The sequence below is a fragment of the Lithobates pipiens genome, unplaced genomic scaffold (genome assembly GCF_037356315.1).
Source record: "Lithobates pipiens isolate NorthernLeopardFrog02 unplaced genomic scaffold, aLitPip1_a1.2 Scaffold_10, whole genome shotgun sequence".
Taxonomy (NCBI): domain Eukaryota; kingdom Metazoa; phylum Chordata; class Amphibia; order Anura; family Ranidae; genus Lithobates; species Lithobates pipiens.
The window spans coordinates 81,529,359-81,552,892 of record NW_027507686.1 but is presented as its reverse complement, the minus strand read 5'-3'; the positions used below and the strand labels follow the sequence as shown (position 1 = coordinate 81,552,892).

General features: G+C 43.8%; 1 protein-coding gene across 2 annotated transcripts in view; it reads right to left on the bottom strand.

Annotated features, from left to right (window-relative positions):
- Positions 1-23,534, bottom strand: part of BRMS1 (BRMS1 transcriptional repressor and anoikis regulator) — a 61,179-nt gene that overhangs the window by 28,389 nt on the left and 9,256 nt on the right. For both annotated transcript variants that reach the window (XM_077456257.1, XM_077456249.1), the window contains exons 2-5: positions 21,386-21,503; positions 15,461-15,551; positions 8,246-8,373; positions 2,822-2,901 (exon numbers count right to left, since the gene is read on the bottom strand). In XM_077456257.1, the coding sequence (XP_077312383.1) occupies positions 2,822-2,901; positions 8,246-8,373; positions 15,461-15,551; positions 21,386-21,503 (417 nt within the window). The remainder of the gene's footprint in view (positions 1-2,821; positions 2,902-8,245; positions 8,374-15,460; positions 15,552-21,385; positions 21,504-23,534) is intronic.

Below are 23,534 nucleotides of genomic sequence, written 5' to 3'. Positions count from 1 at the left end.
GCTGAGTCTCCGTGACTCGGTGATCACAGCGCACGCCCTGCGGGGCGCATGCACAGGGGAAGACATCCTATGACGGCCTCCCGGAAATTGAGGTCCGCGCTGTAGCCGTCATTTGGCTATTGCCCGGACCTCAAGTGGTTAAAGACTCTGCAAGTACAAATAAACACTTGTTGATGTGGCAGAAATGCATTCAGCTATTAAAACATGTTGTGGACCGATTACACACACAATTTTATGTGGACAAAGTGTTGTCAGTCCTGCCCAGTCTTTTGCTAAACTACTCAACCACTCCCACTCTCTGATGGCTACAACATACTGCTGTGTACACACTGCAAAAATCGTCCGTTTCAACAGAAACTGGCACATTTCCAGTCAGTCTGTCCGACAGAGATCGGTCTGATGACCGGCGTTTGTCAAAGAGACATGCTGGAAAACCAGCCATCGATCAGTGTTTGCAGCCAATTGCTATGAGGCACTGATCACTGTATTTTGGGGGGGTGATGGATGTGTGGCGTCCCCCTGTCAGAATACAATAATGCAGCAGGGAGGACCACAGCACCTACATTGCTTGTGTTGGTATGGTGATATATCAGGTTTTTTCTCGGGCTGAAGGAAAAAAAAAAAAAAAAAAAAACTTACAGTGTGTACTGGGCTTTAGCTAATCACTCTGTAGACCAAGACAACAACTAGGAGGGCTAAATAGACCCTTTGAAGAAACACAGGTTGTATGCTGAGGACACGGGAAAACTCTGAAAAGCTCAACAGGGTTTTCTGCACCTATCCAACAGATATAACAGAATGCTTCCAATGGCATTGTTAACAGACCAAAAGGGTGCAAATGAGAAAAGTTCTTTATTAGTGTCCATTCACACTTCGTGCGATTCCCATTGTGACTTTACCATGCAACTTGATGGCATTTTGATACGACTTTGGATGAGTGGACTTTGTTGTGACTTTGGCTTTGACCAATGTGATTGTTTTGTTTGTGCTCATTAGATATGTGCAGAAAGGAAAAATTTGATTTGTTTGGTTTCCTTGTTTTCTAATGAATTCCAAATTTTTTAGAACAATTTTGAATCTGAATCGATCAAAAATTGACTGACCGATTCAAATTCTGTGTAAAAAAAATAGCTGGTTAAGAAGTGGGCCGGGAAGCTGGCTGTCGAGTCCTTAACAACCAATGACTCATTAGCTGACAGCTGAAAGTAAACAAAAGGGGTCCCCTCCGCCCTATCCATGCCAGGCTCTTCAAATTAAAAATGGTGTGGGCCCCCCAAAATCCATACCAGACCATGTAGACTGGCCGTTCACTCTTTCCCCCTCCTGAACCATACCAGGCAATATGCCCCCCCCCCCCCCCCAAAAGCATGTTGATGTGGACAAGGGCCTCTTCCCCACAACTGTGGCCGGTGGTTGTTGGGTCTGCGAGCGGGGGGGGGGGGGTTATCAGAATCTGGAAGCCCCCCAACAAGGGGGACCCCAGATCTGGGCCCTCCCCCCGCACTGCCCCCTGGTGACATCATTGACCGAGGGCATGCTGAGTATTTTAAATAAAGGAATTGTCAAAAACTGCCCACTAATTTTTTTACACTACTTTTTTTTGGTGAATGAGTAGGGGTACTATGTATCTGGAGGCCCCCTTGTTAAAGTGAGCTTCCAAATTCCGATAAGCCCCCGCCTGCAGACCCTCACAACCCTGGCTCTTGTTCCCATCAACATAGGCACAAGGTGCTTGGGGGGGCAGAGCCCCCCTGCCCCAAAGCACCCGTCTATGTTGAAGGCATGTGGTCTGAAATGGTTCAGGAGGTGAGGGGGGGCTCTCATTCACTCCCACCCTTCCTGACCTGCCAGGTTCCATGCTCGGATAAGGGTCTGGTATGGATTTTGGGGGGACCCCACGCATGCTATATATATATATATATATATATATATATATATATATATATATATATATATATATATATATATATATATATATATATATATATATATATAAAAACTGCCATGAGGTTCCCCTTAAAATTCATCCCAGACCCGAAGGGCCTAGTATAGATGGGGGGGGGGACCCCATGCTGTTTTTTTTGTTTATCTTTCATTGCCGGTATTCTTTTCACACACAAGCTGTGACTTTCATGTGACTTTTGAGGGTTTACATTGAAATCTATGACCCTCAAGTCGCATGAAAGTCAGACCAAAGTAGTGCAGGAACTACTTTAAAATCACTGCGACTTTAAGTCGCACAGATATGAACAGTACTCATTGGGAAACATGAGGTGCGACTAGTCATGCAACTCTAGGGTCCAAAGTTGCATAAGTCGTTTTTCCTGTCAGTAATGTGTATTCAACATCCATCCATAAAGTCTATCATTTTCTACGGGCACAGCTAGCCTCGCAACAGCTGATTTTAGATACAGGGAACACCTACTGAATGCGTCATGACTGTCTCAAAGAGCAGATTTTCCACACTGGAAGGCCCTTATGATCAATCTGTGAGGAAAAGGGAATACATATCCTTTCATGGTTCATCAAACCGGTGCCTATTGCACGGAATTAATGGTGCCTGTTCTACTATGTGTTGCTGCACAGACATTGTTTTGAGGACAAACAGGTCTCATATAACATCTTCCCGTCAACGCCAGCCCAAAAAAAAAAAAAAAAAAAAAGAAATTACATCATAAAGATCAATTGGTAGATGTCATTTCTAGCTAAGAAAAATGACACCAAGCATTTAAATAAACAGATACACAGTAAAATTCAAACTTTGCATAAAAAGGAAAAATGCAGAAAACATTTATAATAGCATACAATTAAAGCCACTTGCCTCTAAATGCTGCTTAGCTCCCTGAAGCTCACATTCATATCGGTGTTTTATAACATCCAGGCAAAATCCCTTATAAATCCCTAAAAGGAAAATATAGTATCTTTACATTTCTGTAATGCTAAATAGGATTCTTGTATTCACCATAAAATCTGTTTATTGGAGTCTATTCAGAGATATAGGAAGTCTTTTACCTTCAGAACATCCAAAAGTTGTCCTACTGAGGGATGAGCAACACAGCAAACAAATGCCAACAGGCACAAGAAAAAAAAAAAAAAAAAAAAAAAAAGGAGGAAACTGGGTATTGCCTACAGCTCAAAGAACTACCTAAAGGACCTTATGAATTTATTGACAGAACACCAACTGGCAGCCTTTCAAATTTGGGAAACAGTTGCTTGATGCCAAAAACCTCAACAAGCATTCACAAATGTAGTAGAGTGCAACTTGACATGAAAGGGTGGGACCTGATCTTGAGACCAAAAGTCGATATTGGTCTGATGAGTAAAAATAAACTGCTAAATGCCTTTTCTCATCAGCAGTCTTGTGACTTCTATCAGTGTCTGGTTAAAGCTTGTAGGAGGAGTTTTCATTATCCCCCTGATTGTCCTATGAGGTTGCAGGACCCCTGACCTGTCTGGATAGTGCCGATTGGCCCTGTGCTAATCACATGCATTCTCCCAAGAGAAAAAAAAAAAAAACACACACTCTAGCAATACACATCAAACTGAGCATGTGCAGCTTGCCCCCAAGGGAAGAGTAAGTATAATAAGCATGTTTTACAGTATACAGACTGATTTTAGTGTTTTGAGTTTAGTAACACTTTAAGTTGGCCATAGACGGTTCAAAATATCTTATGGGCAGGCTGAATGTACCCAAGTTCATCGATCGATCAACTTGGGTACAACCAGCCTGTCAGATTTTACATGCCATAATTGCCATCATAGAGGCTAGCAGTAATCACTCTGTTCTCCCGGAAGAAAGGACTCCCCAGGAGAACACAGTGGCTCCACAGGATGATGAGGGAATTGCAGGAAAGAAAATCACTCCATCTATGGCCCCCTTTACTCCTTGAAAAAAATCCAGACAATGGAGGGAAATTTTATTTATGGTGAAATGGAGCCTTACAGAAAGGAAAAACAATGTCCTGGTTGAAGTAAAGGGCAGAATCTACTTTAGTCAAGAGGAAAGTTCTGAGTCTGAAGGGGAATGCGTCTTATGGGTTTAAATGGTGCATTATGAAGCACAGCATTAACCAGATTCAGATCCCACCACCATGCTTTATTGTAGAGATGGTATTGGCCAGGTGACAAGCGGTGCCTGGTTTCCTCCAGACATGATGCTTGTCATTCACACCAAAAAGAAATCAATCTTTGTTTCATCAGACCAGAGAATTTTGTTTTTCATGGTCTGAGAGTCCTTCAGGTGCCTTTTGTCAAACTCCAGACAGGCTGTGCCCTTTACCAAGAAATGTCTTCCGCCTGGCCACTCTACCATACAGGGCTTATTGGTGGAGTGCTGTAGAGATAGTTGTTCTTCTGGAAGGTTCTCCTCTCATCACAGAGAAATGCTGGAGCTCTGGGTCACCTCCCTGACTAAGGCCCTTCTCCCCCGATCACTCAGTTTGGCTGGGCGTCTCGCTCTGGGAGTCCTGGTGGTTCCAAACTTCTTCCATTTAGGAATGATGGAGGCCACTGTGCTCATTGGGACCTTCAATGCTGCAGACATTTTTCTGTACCCTTCCTCAGATCTGTGCATTGATACAATCCTGTCTGAGGTCTACAAACAATTTCTTGAACTTCATGGCTTCGTTTGTGCTCTGACATGTACTGTTAACTGTGGAACTTTGTATAGACAGGTGCGTGCCTTTCCAAATCATGTTCAATCAACAATTTACCACAGGTTGACTCCAATCAAGTTGTAGAAACAGTGGTTCTCAACCTTCTAGTGTCGTGACCCCTTGATAACATTTTCCAAGTTGTGGGGACAGACGCGAGTGAGGAAAAGCCGATCACCGGCTTTTCCTATTTACACTGTGATCAGCCGTGATTGGACACGGTTGATCACGTGGTAAAGAGTCTCAGTCGGAGACTCTTTACCGAGATCGTAGTTGCCGGGTGTCAGACTGACACCCCGCAACAACGATCACCGCGATGCGCGCCCCCGGGGGCGCGCAGCGGCTCATAATCCTGATCACGTCATATGACGTCCGATCAGGATTATGCAACCACTTTGCCACCGTCTATTTGTTATAGGACGGGTGGCAAGTGGTTAATGACATTGCCCTGCATGTTTGTGGTCATCGTCCTGCTGCAGAATAAGTTTGGGGCCAATAAAACGTCTCCATGATGGTTTGGCATGATGGATAAGTATCTGCATGTATTTCTCAGCATTAAGGACACCATTGATCCTGACCAAATATTCAACTCCATTTGCAGAAATGCAGCCCTAAACTTGCAAGGAACCGTTGCTTCACTGTTGCCTACAGACACTCATTGTACCGCACTCCAACCTTTTGCAAACAAACTGCCATTTGCTACAGCCAAATATTTCAAATTTGGCTCATCAATCCAGAACTCCTGCTGCCATTTTTCTGCACCCTAGTTCCTATGTTTTCACTCATAGTTGAGCCGCTTAGCCTCGTTTCCATGTCCTATGTACGAAAACATAGGAAGTGGGGTGCAGAAAAATGGCAGCAGGTGCTCTGGATTGATGAGCTAAATTTGAATTGTTTGGCTGTAGCAAAAGGCAGTTTGTAAAAAACTGCTTTGATTTCTCTTCTGTTCATTTACTTACATTTACTGTACATTTTATTAATTGATAAAAAAAATTGTTTCATAGTAAGGTTGAATAAAGACACTAGTCCATCCAGTTCAACCTGAGTGTGTGTCTACAATTGTCCCTATCCCTGTACATTGCACACTCACATCGGTCCCTACCCTCAATGAGTCCACAATCCAAGGTCCCCATTCATATACTAGGGCAAATTTTGGACAGAAACCAATTAACCTACCTGCATGTCTTGATTGTGGGAGGAAACCGGAGTACCCGGAGGAAACGCAGGCACAGGGAGAACATGCAAACGCCAGGCAGGTAGTGTCGTGGTTGGGATTCGAACCAGCAACCCTTCTTACTGCTAGGTGAGAGTGCTAACCACTACACCACTGTGCTGCCCGAAAAATAAAATTCTTAAAATTTCTATTTCTGAAAGCATTCCTAATTTACTGCAATTCTTCACACTTGCCTAAATCTTTTGCACAGTACTGCAAGTTCTTGAGGTGGCCCTCAGTGCTCAACCTGACTGCCCCACTCACAAAGTGAGTCTCCAGAGACAGTGCAAGCTCTAAGGCAATGCCAGGGACTTTAAACCTGGAAGCTAACTTTTTATCAGAGCAGAGTCTGGAAAGCACCCTACATGGAATTCAGAGTGTGAAGGTCATTTTAAAGCTATCCCTGCAATGTCCAGTCAGGTCTGGGAATGGCACTCCAAAAGCCAGGCTGAGGATGGCTGCAAATCAGAAAAGCAAGACCAGTGACGAAATGCGTCGGGTGGTGCCAGTGAGGTCACTTCTGCTTGGGGTGAGATGGGGTGACTTAATTTTAAAAGAACGCTGCTCTGTGTTTTTTTCATCCTGTCAGTGCAATATTTGGCAATAAAAACTGTTTTATTTATTTATATGGTGTTGTACGAGATTCTTCCCTTCTTTTGAGCTACACCTGTATTGAAGACACTGAGCATCAGTCTCTAAGCCCTTGTACACACGGTCAGACATTCCGACAACCAAATCCGTCTGATTTTGTCCGAAACTGTTGCATACACACAGTCGGACAAAGTTGTCAGAAAATCTGATCGTACTTAAGGTGATGACATTTTTTTGTTAGGACTGGACTACGTTCAGGCTAGTAGCCAAAAGCTTTGGTCTACGAATTTGATCTGAGCATGCGTGGCACTTTGTCCAATCGGAATTCTCTACACATGATCGGACAAAGTCTGATGGGATCATGTTGTCGGAAAATTTTATAGCCCAGCTGGAAAACTTGACTTGAAACAGTCCGATGGAGCCCACACACTGTCGGATTATCCGACAACACGGTCCTATCGGACATTGTCCATCGGAATGTCCGACCGTGTGTACAAGGGCTTAAAGGGACCATATATGAAGTGACCCTTAAGCTAAAGCACTATAATATCAGGTCAAATTCTAAGGTGAACAGGCATTGAATATAATGGTGGATTGAAGGCTTTGGGCAGGTCACATGTGAATAAGAATATTCGTATGGAAAATTGTTTGGCGTGGAATATATTTGTTGTTCACGTTATTAGAGCACACAAAAAAGTCACAAATGTTTTCTGGACACTCAATTTGACATTGAAAGAACTCTTATTTAAAGATACCAATGTAACTTTGTTTATATGTATATGTCACAATTTTTTGGGGAAATTTTGATGGTCATACAATTTAGTAGTTTCCCATGAGCATATCAACATTATAATTTATTATTGGTGTATTTTCACCAAGACAATTGATTTCCTTAAAAAGGGACAGCGCATCATTTAATTTTTCGTTTAGTATAACCCGAAAGACTTCCTGTGTCCCTCAATGGACTAAAAATAAATCATGTTTTGTAACAAGACCCTGACATGGTACAAAACAACCAAATCTGACAGTAACCTCTACTGGTGGTTGTAATTTCCATGGAAGAAGAGCTTCTGACTGATTTTTAAGTTGGATTTTCTGCATTTACATAAATACTGTTGGAGGAAATATAACACTCCTGGCATTAACATGGTATTTTAGCATTACAAATGTCTTATTCTAGTGTTATAAACATTTTTAATGAACTCAACCAGATAAAGCAGACATAACTGTTAATCTACAAACAGAGTGACCATATAGGGTCTGATTTTAGGAAGTTATTCAATACGAATATTGCTTACAATAATTGCATATAAAATTGAAATCAGAGAGATAATGAGAACTAGTGCAGGAGGAAATGCTTCAACCAATAGGATAAGGAGCACAAACGGCTCCTTTCTGCAAAGAAAAGGGATTCAAATAAATAAAAAGTTCTGGCTAGAAGGTATGGTGCCATTTTCTAATATAATTACAGCTAGACACCATAAGCACAGAGCTTCTTTTAAAAAGGAACAGCAAAATGCAAATATGATGTGCAAAGTGCAGTTACATACCTAAACAAACAAATTTTACCATTCATTAGTTAACGGATGAAGCGTTAAATAATTTGATAAAAACAATATTACAGTACGATTAGGCTGGAGGTCTAGGTCTTATTACAAGAGATTATGTGAGCATAAAGCTCTGCAAACACTCCACTAAATATATGAAAATTTATATTTTAAGACCCTCGGGTCCTTTGTGCATCATTAACTCATTTTGTGACAGAGAAGCTACAATTTAAAGGATTTACCTGCAACTTCAATGCGAATTTTCATGTTTTTCTGTAGGTCAGCCAAAGGGTTAATATACTCCATAGCTCTACCAGAAGACACCTCTTCCAATTTGGCTTTAAGCTGGTTCAGTCTTTCCTTGAATAACCTACAGCATTATATGCAGAGACAATGAGCCCAATTCAATAGGATGGATAACTTATTTTAACTCCACGTTTTCCAAGTATAACTTAGACATGTAATTGCCATTGTTCACGTGTAAGATGGGAATTTAACTTTTTTCTTAGAAATAATTAAAGGAGAAGTATGGCTTTGACTGTACTTCTCTTGTGGATCACATGATGTGCAGTCCGTTCTGCACTCCTGTGTCCCATTTTCAGCAAACAGCAGGCTGACAGCTGACATCACAGAGCCGGTCCAGGCTGGGAAAAATATGATTTTTATTACAGCTTACCTGTAAAATCCTTTTCTTGGAGTACATCATGGGACACAGAGCCTTAAGTAATAACTTAATGGGTTATAGGCCACCTTCAGGTGATGGACACTGGCATACCCTAAACAGGAAGTTGCCTCCTCCTACCAGGAGTAACTGTTTTTGTAGCAAAGCAATACAAGTATACATATACCCCAGAAAAGAGGAGGAGTGGGACCTCGGTGTTCCATGAAGCCACATCAAGACAATGTAGTGACTTTTTTTCCCTGGAACATGGTTTTAGAAGAAAACGATAGTAGGACAATATCTTGGTTCAGGTGAAAAGTTGAGACCACTTTTGGCAAAAAATCTGGACGAGGGCGTAACCGCACTCTGTCCTCATGAATAATCATGAAAGAGCAGCCAATTCCGAAACCCTCCTTGCTGAGGATATAGCAACCAAGAACACCAGCTTCCTTGTCAGAAGGACTAATGGAACATGCTGTATCGGTTCAAATGGCTCTTTTTGTAACACTGACAAAACTAAGTTCAAGTCCCAAGAGTTCAAAGGTGATCTAACTGGCAGATTAATCTGCCTCACCCCTTGGATAAAACCCTGGACTAAAGAATGTCTAGCAAGCGGTCTTTGAAATAAGACTGATAAAGCTGAGACTTGGCCTTTAACCTGCCTGGAGGTATGATTATTTCTGATTTTAGGTGCTGAAAGTGGTACAATTATTTTGCATGGAAATTTGGCGTTTTATAGTGTAGGCCTGAAATTCTTAGGAATAACTCTCTTAAATCTGTTCAAACAAGAGTCTAGTAGACATCCCAGTTATGATAAATAACGATAAATAATAAAAATTATTCAATAATGTAATCAAATCCAAAAACACTGAAATTTGCTCATTTGCAGAAAAGTCGCAGTCATTAGATTTAGTGTTTGATGACGAATTTTCCCACAAATCGCTATCGCTCAATTGCGCAAGTGATTCTAATTTATTATCGCTGTTTTCTAGTTGGTCTAAAATCACTCTTGACATAAAGGGACACTTTTTGGTTGCTATGGACAATCTCCAAATTCCAGGCAGAAAACAAACAGTATTTATAATATAAATGTGCATGCAGGGCACTGGACAGACCACTAGGGACAAAGGGGGTGTGTATTTTTTTTATACAGTACTGTAATCTGTAAGATTACAGTACTGTATGTGTATTTTTACTTTTTTGAATTTGGCGCCGATCTCCGGTCCCGTGCGTCATAACGTCACAGGGAACGGAGCTCGGCGGCACTGTGTGAATTGAGCAGAGGAGCTCGCACACACAGCGGGGGGACATCGATGGATCCAGGGGACAAGGTAAGTAACCTCTCCCTGTATCCAGCGATGCGATCCCGAGTCTGGCTCAGGGTTACCGCTCGTGGTACTGAAATTGCAGCCCGAGCCAGACTCGGGATTACGGCCAGGGAGGTTAATAGTCCTCAATGCCAACTTCATTTCTACCCTTTATTGTAGAAAGGTAAGAATTCTGCCTATGATATATCTCCAAGAGTGCCAACCCTTGGATTCACACCAGGAAACATAAGCCCTCCAGACTCTATAATATATAGTTCTGAAAGCTGGCTTTCTTGCATTAAAGTAGAGATAACTGGTCCGAAAAGCCCACGTTTTTCCAGAATGTGGGTTTCAATACCCCAGCCATTAGCATTCGTAAGGTAGGATGGAATATCGGCCCCTGTGAAAACAGTTCTGGCCATAGTGGAAGGGACCATGGATCCTCCACTGCCATCTTTACGATTTCTGTATACCATGACCATCTGGGCCATGCTGGTGCTACCAGAATTACTGGCTTTCTTTCCAGCATGATCCTGGTAAGAAGTCCAAGCAGCAATTGAATAGGAAGGAATGCATAGATCAGTGAGAATTGATCCCATGGGGTCACCAATACATCTGTTCCACATGAGAATGGATCACTTGTCCTGGACACAAAGTTGACACACTTCATGTTGAATCTTGAAGGCTAGAAGATCTACGTCCAGAGTCCCCCATCCTTGACAAACAGCCCAAAAAATGTTAAGGTGAAGAGACCATTCCCCTGGGAATAACTGCTGGCAACTCAGTAGTCCGCCTGCCAATTCTCTATTCCCAGAATGAAGACTGCTGATAGGCACGGAATATTCCTTTCTGCCCATGTTAGAATATGGTTCCCCTCTGTCTGCATGCAAGACTCTTGGTGACTGATAAAGGCCACCGCTGTGGCATTGTCGAAATGGATCCTGACAGGACAATCTCGTAACCTGGAAGTCCAGGCCTTCAGAGCAGAGCAGAGAACAGAAGTCCAGGCCTTCAGGGAACTGCTTTGAATGAAGCCACCATCTTTCCTAACAACCTCATGTGAAGGCGAATGGAGGGATCTCCTTTCGACCTGACAATCCACACCAACGCTCTTATGGATTTGATTTTGCCTGAGGCAAAAACACTTTTTTCTGGGCTGTATCTATGATCAGACCCAAATACTCCAGCTTTTTTAAGGAAGACTTCTTTAGGTTGAGAACCCAACCCAGACTTTGCACCTAACTGGTTGTAATGCGTACACTTTGCTCCAGTTGGTCTATTAGCAATATTTTGACACTGCCTGGGTGCTGTAGCTGGCCTAAAGGGCAAGGCTAAGAACTGAAATGCTGCTGTTCTACTTCGAACTGCAGAAACCTTTGGTGAAATACAGAGGCATGCAGATATGCATCCCTGATGTCGATAGACGCCAGAAGTTCTTCTCTTTGTAGGATAGAAACTACTGATTTGATCAACTCCATTGAAAGGAGTGGATCTTCAGGAACTGATTTTGATTCTTTAGATCTAGAATGGGTCTGTTTAATAAAACCCCAAACCTTGCTTTTCTGTGTGGATCTGTGCATGTACAGGAAACGCATTAAAAGAATGTGAAGGTGACTCTGCTAGAGGTAGCTTGAAGAGGTACGAACCATCTCTGTAAGAGAGTGTACCAGCAAATCTCTCAGATTGCGAGGCTTAAAAAAGGTTAATCTACCAGTGTTTCCTCCACAGAGGAGTAATCGGTTTGCCTTTCTTCCTGATCACCTGGGGGTAGCCCCTCTTCTTCTACCCACTGTTCCCTTGATAAGGGGTCTAAGGTGGGGGAGGGGGATCTAACATGTTTCCTATCCCATTGGACAGCGGATGCGATTAAAGTCACTAATTTTAGGCCCTGCAGGGTGGAGGAAAATGCATTTTCAGTCATGGATACAGGGGCTGAATTTTCTGTGCCTGGGCCTGACCGAGGCTTTCCTCTAGAGTGACGGTGGAAGCAGTCGCTACTACCTAGAGGCGGATGCCCCTGGCGCAGGGGAAGGAGTCAGTTTAAATGAAGGATGTTTATACTTTCTTTTGGGCAAAAAAAAGAGCACATTTCCCACTAAAAAATAATTTGGATGTATTTGACCAAATCCTCCCCAAATAGTCAATCCCTATGAAAAGGGAAACTTGTCAGAAGCCTTTTGCAAGGTGCCTCAGCTGACCAAAAAATGTATTTATTTATTTTTTAACCACAGGGTCCTATGCATGTGTACCAGCACAAGCACAATGAGGGAAGCCTGGTGAATAGAGTCTTTCATTGCATCTATGACAAAACATAGCTCCCTTGGCAATTCGGCCAAATCGCGGGCCTGTGTGCAGGGACCTCTTTAAGGGCCTGTCGAAACTGGTCCCTTAGGGACTGATAGATGCCTATAGCTGCAACTGCAGGCTGAGTAACCGTGCCTGCCAAAGAAAAGGAGGATTTTAACAGAAATTCCAATTGTTAATCAGTTGGATCTTTTTAAGCATTTATGCATTGTCTACTAGTTAGACTATTATTCACACTGGAAATCGCAGCGTCAACTGCTGGTAGCTTCCAGCTTTGGTGAATTTATCCTCCATGGGATAGAGTGATGTGAATCTCTTTGGAGGGAAAAAAAATGTTTATCTGGGTGATCCCATTCAGTATAAATAAGCTTTTCTAATAAAGCATGTACAGGAAATGCATAAAAAAGCTGTGAAGGTTTTAAGGAACCTAAGAAGAAACAAAACTATCAGCTGACTCTGCTAGAGGTAGCTTGAAAAGAGGCGCGAACCATCTCTGTAAGAGATTAAACCAGCAATCTCTCAGATTGCAAGCCTGAAAAAGGTTCATCTATCGGTGTTTCCTCCACAGAGGAGTAATCAGTTTGCCTTTCTTCCTTATCTCCTCATCATCCTCTACCCACTGTTCCCTTGATAAGGGATCTAAGGTGGGGGAGGGGGATCTAACCCGCTTCTTACCCTTTTGGATAGTGGATGTGATTAAAGTCACTAATCTTCCTTCTAAGCCCTGCAGGGCGGAAGAAAACACATTTTCAGTCACTTATATAGGGGCTGAAATGTGAGAAGCAGTTGCACCACCAAATTGGTCCCAATGACTCACCTTGGCTTGCCATATCTGGTAACTCAGGCGAGGATGGCAGTGTGCACACAAGACTGAAATTCCCAGCCTGGGGGTGGAACTTTTGGTACCTTTGGGGTGTCTTTTTTGAAAGCCATAGTGCTGAGCACAAAAAACAGAGGCACTTTAAGTAAACAAGACAATGTAAACTAGACATTGTAGTGACTTGCACACTTGCTGAGCAAAATATTTAGCAAAAGAAAATGCCAATAAAGTTCAGATTTAGTTGTTTATCAGAGCGGTGGAGAGAGACTGGTGTAATCACACACTCATTCTGCTCCCTGATAAGAGAAAACTAGGTAAGGATTAACCACACTGATAATTTGTTGTTTCCTGTACTAGAAATGCCATGCATCCCTAAACCTGCCCCCAGTGCTTTATAGCACCCCTCAGGTAAACTTTAGGTAATGTAACATGACCAAAAAGTCCTCGGTCCTGGGGTCCAGGGCTCAAGGAGAGGCATTACAAGCAAAACCTCAATCTTCTTAAACGAAACCTGGGTACTATCCAGCTTGGCCTTAATGGTACTTTGGATGGAATCGGACTATGGTGGGGCTCTTTCAGAGCACATCTTCACTCGTGACCAACCTTAGACACTGGCAAAAACACTGAGTTACTCCCGGTAGGAGGAGGGGTTATATAGAGAGGATACTTCCTGTTTAGGGTGTGCCAGTGTCCATCACCTGAAGGTGGCCTATAACCCATTAAGTTATTAATTAAGGCTCTGTGTCCCATGAAGTACGATAAAGGAAGATAGCAACCATATGGTCGGGATCCACCCAGGAACCTGGACTGGCAGCAAGCTCAGCCTCTCCGTGACCCCCTGAAAGCCTTAGCCAGCCGCTCCCGCCCCCTCCACAGCCTAGAGCCAGTGACTGACAGTCAACAGCTTTCTGCTCATGGAGCATGGAGAACTGAGTTATCAGCTGTGTTTGATCACTCGGTTCTCAGTCAGAGCCGGCAGGGGACAGATGGAGCATCAGACCGATGCTGCATCCACCTAGATAAAGCCGAATACAAATATGCCAAATGTCGGACAGCATCGGCTGGTTCAACAGAAACCGTCCAGCATCCGGCCTGTGTGTATAGCAGCCGGTCTGCAGAAGCTGGCTTCTGTCAAAGTGGCATGACCAAAATAAGGTCTGCCGACCGAATCCTGATCAACGCTCTCAACCAATAGCTGAGAGCGCTGACCGAAATGTTCTAGCGGGGGGCCCTGTCAGAACACAATAGCTCAGCAAGGAAGATCGCTGTACCAACATTGGATTGGATTCAACCCGTAGTGTGTACGAGGCTTAAAGTGATTGTAAAGTCTTGTTTAAATATATATATATATATATATATATATATATATATATATATATATATATATATATATATATATATATATATATATATATATATATATGTGTGTGTGTGTGTGTGTGTGTGTGTGTGTGTGTGTGTGTGTGTGTGTGTGTATATATATATTTGTTTGTTTGTTTGTGTGTATATATATATATATATATATATATATACACACATACATACATATTATACTTGCCTCCTCTGTGCAGTTGGTTTTGCACAGAGCAGCCCAGGTCCACCTCTTCTCCGGTTCCTCTTTGCTGCTCCTGGCCCCTCCCTTCTATTGCGTGCCCCCACAGTCAGCAGTGTCCTATGGGGGCACTGGAGCTGAGTCACGGCTCACTGTGTCCATTCAGACACGGAGCCCAGACCCGGCCCCCTCTCTCCCCTGATTGGCTGACTGACAGCCGCGGGAGCCAATGGCACCACTGCTGTGTCTGATCCAAGAGGAGTGTCCCAGACAGCGTGAACATTGCTGGAGAGAGATAACAGCGGCCTGTAAACTGACCATGGTGTCAGGGCTCAGCAGCCATGATAAACCGTGGTCAGTTTACGGGGGAGGGTAGAACCAGGCAGGATCAACCAGGTATTTCAGGTGATACAAGGGGCTAAAATGACATAGCACAAGCACTGTGCTGTTATTCATGCTTTAAAGGGACAGGATCTTTTTTTTTTTTTTATTTAGGGTAAAAAACACTTTAATGCTTCAAGACTAAACCAAACCTAAATTTGTGAAAACAACATTCTAATACTGAGAGAGGAGACATTTCCTGTACAAATAATGCCATGATTAATATTACTGAAACTCACAAAAATAAGCATGAGACCTTTTTTCAAACGTGGCATGCATAATGCTTTGAAAATCATTTCCATGAAGAGTAAACAAGAGAAAATTCAATAAAGAAATCCACTTACCAGCAAGTTCTTCCAATACATCAAAAGGACAAGTGTGGATTACCTGTAAATACTAGATATGGGCAGATGCAGCGACTGTAACACTTACTTTTCTTTAAGCTCTGAGAATTGCTTTTCTAATTGACACATCTCATCAATACACTCGTTTCTGCGTCGTTCACAATCCATATCATCCATGTCTGCCAAAAAAATGTATAGATTGTCTTTTATTGCACACTTTTGCCTCTTTACAATTACTGCCATTGTTGAAAAATAACTGATGATCCTGACAAAAATCAGAGCGTTTCAAAATTCCTGTTTGAGCCGAACACACAGTGCCTCTGTTGTACTAAAATCCTAGGCAGCAATGTCAGGTTTGCCTAAGTTTTTCCATGCTGGATTACAAACCACCCCCCCCCCCCCCCCCCCATCTACACGACTTATGGGGGAGATGCCCTGAGATCCGGGCAAGGCTGGCAACACTTCTAGGCATTTCAGTGTAGATGAGGCAACACTGTAATCTCAGTCAGGAAGGGAAGACCTCTCTAGAATTATGGCAGCATTAACAGGTAATTTTCCGTACAGGGGGAGGGAGCGCTTTCATTTTTTTATATTCTAATATTTATTTTATATCTTACAGTCACTTTCATTTTTTTTTTTTACTGAACTTTATTGCTATCACAAAGGATGAACAACATCTCTTGTGATAGCATGGGCAGTGGCAGGGCCATTTTAATGAGAGGTATGGGGTCTATTAGACCTCAGATCTCTCCTATGCCCTCCAAAGAAGCCTATTAAACCAAAATCTGTGTAATTGTCTACTTTAGAAGCTGGTAACGGCTTGTCAACAAACCAAAAGTGGAAGTGACAAAATCTCCATCGCCTCCAGTTTCTGACATCACAGAGAAGGGTAAAGAATGGAAGTGCAGTCAAGTTGTTGACTTGCATTTAATTGTTACTTGTGTATGGCACTGTACTCTACGCTGTATTGTCTTGTTTTTCAATAAAGCACTCCTGATTTATTAAAAAAGAAATTTAAAAAATAATTAAAAAACACAATCCCAAACTTATGGAAAGAATTGGACAGCTTTGATCAAACCTTAAACCTAAAGATAAATGACAATAAATCATATTCGCTGAATGTGACTCTCATCAGATTTGGTGTGCCGCGGTGGACAAGAACTCCCCTTAGTCTGGAAAATTACGTACTTAGGGATTCAATTACCTTCCAACCTAGGTACACTTTACTCTCGTAACCACTTTTCCTTACGTCATAACATACAACAGGACCTTAAATGCTGGAAAAAACCATGCTGGAAAAAAACATGCTTCTCATGGTTTGGGAGAACCTTGATCCTGAAAAATAGGATTATTTGTACTCACCGTAAAATCCTTTTCTCTGTAATTCACCGACTGACAAAGCTCCTCTCTTAGCCATTGGGTTGTTACGCCACCTTTAGGAGAAGACTAGGCATAACATGTTATGAAAAACACGGAACTTTAAGTTCCGCCCTAGGGGCGGTCCCTTAGGTAACAACCCCCCAGTCTGCCATGCAGCCTCAGTACGTCAACAAGCAGTATAACGTAAAGAAAAATAGGAGGGGTGGGTGCTGTGTCAGTCAGTGAATTACAGAGAAAAGGATTTTATGGTGAGTACAAAAAATCCTATTTTCTCTTATATTCACGACTTCCTCTCTTAGCCATTGGGACGTCCCCATGCAGTGCCAAAACGAGGGGTGGGAAAACAACATAAAAAAAAAAACTTCATCCACCATGGCATGTGGGAACTAGTATAAACTTTACCCACAAAAATGACAGTGTGTGGATAAACCACAACAAACACAGGGTGCTCCTCAACAGAGAGACACTACCCTCAAGCCGCACCAAAACTGCAGTAAAAATGCAACAGTGCATTAACTTAAAAGGTACTGCAGTTTTACCCAAAAAGGAAAAATTGTATATGCAATTGCAACTATACAGCCGCCTGGAAAACTTTGTGGCCAAAACAGGCATCAGCCGATGCATTGACATCTACCTTGTAGAATTTTGTGAAGATGTGAACAGACGACCAGGTCGCCGCTTTACACACTTGAGCGACAGACGCTTGATGTCGGAAAGGCCCAAGACGTTCCGATTGCCCTTGTGGAGTGAGCCATGACCAGAAAGGGGGGCACCTGCCCTTTCAAGGCGTAGGCTTGTACTACAATCTGTCTGATCCACCTGGAAATGGTGGGCGACGAGACCGCCGTGCCTTTCTTTGGACCAGCCACCGAAACAAACAAAGTCTGACTTACGGAAGGGAGCCGTGGCAGACAAATATACCCTCAGAGCCCGAACCACATCCAGGGAATGGAGGGCCACCCTCTTAGGATGTGCTGGCTTAGGACACAGATGGTAACACGTCTTCATTGATGTGAAACGCCGAGACCACCTCCGGCAGAAAAGAAGGTTGCGGACGCAACACCGCCTTATCCTTGTGGATAACCAGATAGGGCGACTTGCAGGACAAGGCCGCCAGTTCCGAAACCCTCCTGGCCAATGTGATGGCCACTAGAAAGACCACTTTCTGGGAAAGAGAGTCAAGAGGAAAGAGGTTGCTGAAAAAAAAAAAAAAAAAAAAGAAGGACAGCCAAAGCTGAAATTTGTCCTTTTAATGGTGCTCAAAGCCAATTTCTGGTCTACTCCTTGCTGAAGAAACAGCAGGATCCTGGATATAGAAAAAGAGCGGATGCCATCCTTTCTCCTCACAGATGGAGATGTAGGCCTTCTAGGTATGATGATATATCTTCCGAGAAGAAGATTTCCGTGCTGTCAGGATAGTTGAGGAACCAGGGTCTTTTGGATCCCAACACCTGGCTCTCAATAACCATGCCGTTAAAACCAGCAATGGTAAAGCAGGATGGAGAATCGGGTGAAACAGAAGGTCTTCTCGTAACGGCAGTCGCCAGGGGGCGTCTGCCACCAGGTCTGCGTACCAAAGACGCTGGGGCCAATATGGGGCAATCAGAATTACTGGAATTCCCTCGGCCTCCAATCTGCAGAGTAGACGTGGTAACAGCTTCAGCGGAGGAAAGGCATAGATCAGCTGGTACTTCTGGTCTGCCCCACCGCAGGCACAGTAGCCTGAACACCTCCGGATGCAACGCCCATTCTCCTGGGTCCAACATCTGGCGACTTAGATAGTTCGCCTGCCAGTTCTCCACTCCCAGGATGTAAATGGCCGACAGGGCCGGTACATGTCTCTCTGCCCACCGAAGGATGTGAGCGACCTCCTGTGCGGCAGCCGAGCTTCTTGTTCCTCCTTGGTGATTGACTTATGCCACAGCCATGGTGTTGTCTGGCTGGATCCTGATCAGACGCCCTCAAAGTCTCATCGACCATGTGGAGAAGCATAGCCTGATCACTCTCAGATTGAGCAGATTGATCGGCAACCTGGATTCCTCTGCCGACCAGGGGCCCTGGGTCGACTGAACTCCCATTACTCCATCCCAGCTGGATAGGCTGGCATATGTTGTGATCACCGTCCATTTCAGAGGTAGGAGAGATTTCCTGGACTGAAGTACCGGGGACCTCAGCTACCAGATCAGGGAATCCCTGACCAACTGGCTCGCCTGAATCTGTCGGTCCAGGGACAATGGAGATTTGTCCCATTTTGTCAAAATCTCCTTCTGCAGGACTCTAGTGTGGAACTGGGCATATGGTACTGCCTTGAAGGAGGCCACCATGAGTCACAGGACTCGCATGCAGAAGTGTAGCGACGACCACTTGCGGTTTAGCAGCAGTTTCACCGTAGCTCTGAGAGTCTGCAGCTTGTCTGAAGGGAGAAACACTCTCGCTTTCATGGAGTCCAGCAGCAAGCCTAGGTAAGCCTCCAACTTTTTTTTAGGTTCAACAGCCACCCAAATTCCTGCAGGGTCTGCATGGTGATCGCCACATCCTCCTCCAACTCTGAGGTGGAAGATGCTCTCAGGAGGAGATTGTCTAGGTATCCCACGATCGCGATCAAAACAGGGGCCAATACCTTGGTAAAGACTCGGGGGGCTGATGCCAAACCAAAAGGGAGAGCCACAAACTGGTAGTGGGCTTCCCCAACTGCAAATCGCAGAAACTTCTGATGCCGGAGGCATATGGGTATGTGCAGGTACATATCCTGGATGTCTAAGGACGCTAGGGAGTCCCTTTGATGGAGTGCAGCGACTACTGAGCGAACTGATTCCATTCTGAACCTCTGTACTTTCACAAAGTAATTAAGGGCTTTTAGATCCAAGATTGGACGTACCCCTTTCTTCTTGGGGACTACAAACAGGTTCAAGTACAACCCCTGGAAACGTTCCGATTCCGGAACAGGTACTATCTCCCCACGACTCAGCAGGTCCCTTACCGCGACCAAGAGGGCCTCCCAGCGAGCCGGGAGTATGGGTATGCTGGAGGGGAAGAGAGGAACTCTATCTTGTAGCTGGAGGAAATCAGATCACAGACCCATTGGTCGGACAGCCAAGAGGTCCACCGGGCTGCAAACTCCCGAAGGCGCCCCAAACCGTGTTGAGGGCGGGGGCAAACCTTCATGCGGTAGCACTTTTGCTCGCAGGCTTGCGGTTCCAGGGACGCTTTGGTCCTTCAGTGGTCGTACTGTAGGGACGTTTGGTTGAAGCTCCGGGTGGAGGAAAAAGCTGTTTGTGAGCAGAAAATGAGGGCCCTTGCCTACGGCATGGCTCCTTAGCCTTCCTGGCCTGTGGGAGTAGAGTACTCTTACCACCTGTGGCATTTTTAATGTCATCCAAAGAGGCTCCGAAGAGTTGGTCGCCAAGGAAGGGAAGATCCATCAGGGCTTTTTTGGATGCCTGGTCAGCAGACCAGCAGGAAGATCCGTCAGGACTTTTTTGGATGCCTGGTCAGCAGACGAGCATTTTAACCAAATCAGGGAGCAGCTAGCCAGTGCAGCCCCCCCCCCCCCCCCCCCCGGAAATCCCCTGAACATGACACACACACCGTTCAGCAGCCACATGCAGCATCCCCCATGGGGGAGGGGGAAGATAGGGACAGGGAGAGTAGAGGGGGGTGAGGGACCCCCGGATCGACCTCCCAGGGAATGCCCAGCTGCTCAGCCCCACCGAGGCAGGGAGAGCTGTACTTAACAGTCCTCCAGAGCTGGGAGACATTCCATCACAGACCCACTCTCCGATCAGTATGGGGTGGCTGCTGGCCATGGCACACTGTGACACAGACATCAGTAGCCCAGTCATATGTGTGCCCCGGAGCATTAAAGCTCACGATCACCTCTGGAGCTGAGGTACGTCATGGCCGACCCAGCATGTAGCTCTGGTCTGCACACGCTCACTGGCCAGGCTTGGGAGACTACAAGGATAAGGGTATCCAGCCTGTCACTCAGCCGGCTGTTGATAGCAGATCCCAGGATCTTTAGTCTTGCGCAAAAAGCAAAGTTTCTGCAGAAAAAAACATGGACTGATGGGCCTGTGGGGTTCCTGGGTCCTTCTTCATTAGTCTTCTCCTAAAGGTGATGTAACAACCCAATGGCTAAGAGAGGAGCTGTGGCAGTCATGAATATAAGAGAAATTAACAATTTTCCCAAAGTTACTGTACCCATTTCAAGCGATTCCAAACAAAATACCTGCTTTGTGAAAGCTTTTCAGTGTTTATTATATTATGAGAGAATATATATATATATATATTATATATAAAAAAAAAAAACACACCAAAGATTAGCCTTACCACTCTCTCCCTGCCTAAAAGCAAGGGTGGAATTGGCCCCCAGACATCCAATTGTACTACAAGGCCCACCATTTAACTAGATTAGTGGGTTGGCATATCCCTCATGGTCTGAGAGATTGGGTCCTGCTAGAGCGCTACTCCATGTGTGGATCCGTGATTAAAAAAAAATTAAGGGAGGGGAAAAATGCACCAGAACGCAACAAAAATGCATCAAAACACATACAAAATCACAAGTGTAAAAGCACAGAAATTGTGGTTTGAACTGGCTCTTAGATATTATAGTAAACATATAGGAGATACAAACCAGAACTCTCTTCCTCAGTCTCTGTCTGGCTAGCACTATCTTCCCCATCGCTGTCAGCTTCTTCCTGACCATTCATTTCTGTAGCTGAATCTGCTTCAGCCTCCATTGTGGAGGATACCTGATTTTAGAAAAAAAAAAATATATATATATTATTCCAAATGTATTATTTATTCCATCAGAAGAGCTCTCCTCTATTTGCACCTGTCAGCGCGAGTAGAGGAAAAGCCTATAAATGGCACTTCCTGGTTACCATGTGATCAGCTGCGATAGGCTCTTTACCAAGATCGGAGAGGCGGTATTACAGACTGACACACCACATCACCGATCGCCATGCTAGCAGCTTATCCTGCTGGACATATGACGTCCAGTCAGGATAATACAACCACTTTCTGGCCGTCATTCTGCCATATGGCGGACGGGAAGTGGTTAAGGTATAATTTCACCCAAAACCTATCTAGCCCTGTAAACTAGAAATTGCTATACATACCTTTTCTGCAGCCGGTCTGGCCCCACGCTGAGCTGTCAATGGTGGCTTCAGTGTGTAGGCAAGTGTAGGAGAGGCAGCCAACAACAGAAGCCCCATATTAACTATGGGTGACGTCACTTCCCAGCTGTTGTCGGTTCTCTCCTGCACACAGCTTCCAACGCTGGAAACTGGATCGAATCAGCTGCATAAAAAGTAAGTATAGTGATTTCTTCCTTGCAGGACTAGATAAAATTAATCTATGTGGCTGCCAGCAGATTTAGAGTTCGTTTAGGTGAACTTTCACTCTAATTAAGTTCTGTCATAGTGCATTACAGACAATGTTAATGATTTTGAATTATTGAATTGAATTATTTTTGTAACTGCTTCCCTACTGGGCTGGCCACAGCATATATACATTGCTGTATGAATGCAGTTATACCAGGATCATGGTTGAAGCTATAACCATGATCACGGTATCATTTTTTCAAGCCAGTGATTCTCTCATGTAAAAGTGATCCAAGTGATTGGGCAGCTGCTGAAATACTTTTACAGGTTGGGGAATGAGGGTCCCACCTTCCTCCCGCCACCGCCTTTACCGACTCTCTCCTGAGCGACCGGGAAGCCCAGCAATGATGCGGCCGGCGGCATTCAGCCCCGAACTCTCAGTGAGAGGAACTGAGCCACTGTGTGACGTCAGAACCTGGAAGCGATGGACTTTTCATCACTTCTTGTTCTAGCTCTTTGTTTACTTTGTGAAGCAGCCGATCAGACCGAACTGTGTCTGATCGGCTGCAAGGGAGCCCATAAAGGGTACCTGTCACTGCTATTGCTGTCACAAGGGATGTTTGCATTCCTTTTGACAGCAATAAAAGTGATGAAATGTTTTTTTTTTTTTTTTAAAGCAACAGTATTAAAAAAAATATATATATATATAATATATATATATATATATATATATATATATATATATATATATATATATATATATATTAAAATGTTTTGTTTTTAACCACTTAAGCCCCGGACCAATTGTCAGCCTAAGGACCAGAGGTCTTTTTACAATTTCGCACTGCACTGCTTTAACTGGTAATTGTGCAGTCATGCAATGTTGTACCCAAACGAAATTTGCGTCATTTTCTTCCCACAAATAGAGCTTTCTTTTGATGGTATTTGATTGTCTCTGTGATTTTTATTTTTTTATGATATAAAAGGAAAAAGACTGAAAATTTTGAAAAAAAAAAAAAGATTTTATACTTTTTGTTATAAGAAAAATCGAATAAACTAAATTTTAGTCATACATTTAGGCCAAAATGTATTCAGCCACATGTCTTTAGTAAAAAAACGTCAATAAGCGTGTATTTATTGGTTTGTAAAAAAGACTTAAAATCAGTTTTCTGTATCAGATCAGGCAGCAATTTGCGATTGGTTTCCAGCAGTTACAGCATATCATTACTGCTTACTGACTAGTTGCTAGAGGTTACAGCACACATTACGGCTCACTGATTAGTTGCTAGAGGTTACAGCACATCACATTCTCACAGCAGGGGAGCATGATATACATAGGAATGCTGTCAGCTGCAACATTTACTTAGTATTGTCGCCCCTATTTACATACTAATACCGGTTATTTACATGTAAACACAGGGTCTGCAGGTGAGTCATCTGCACACAACAATAGGGCAG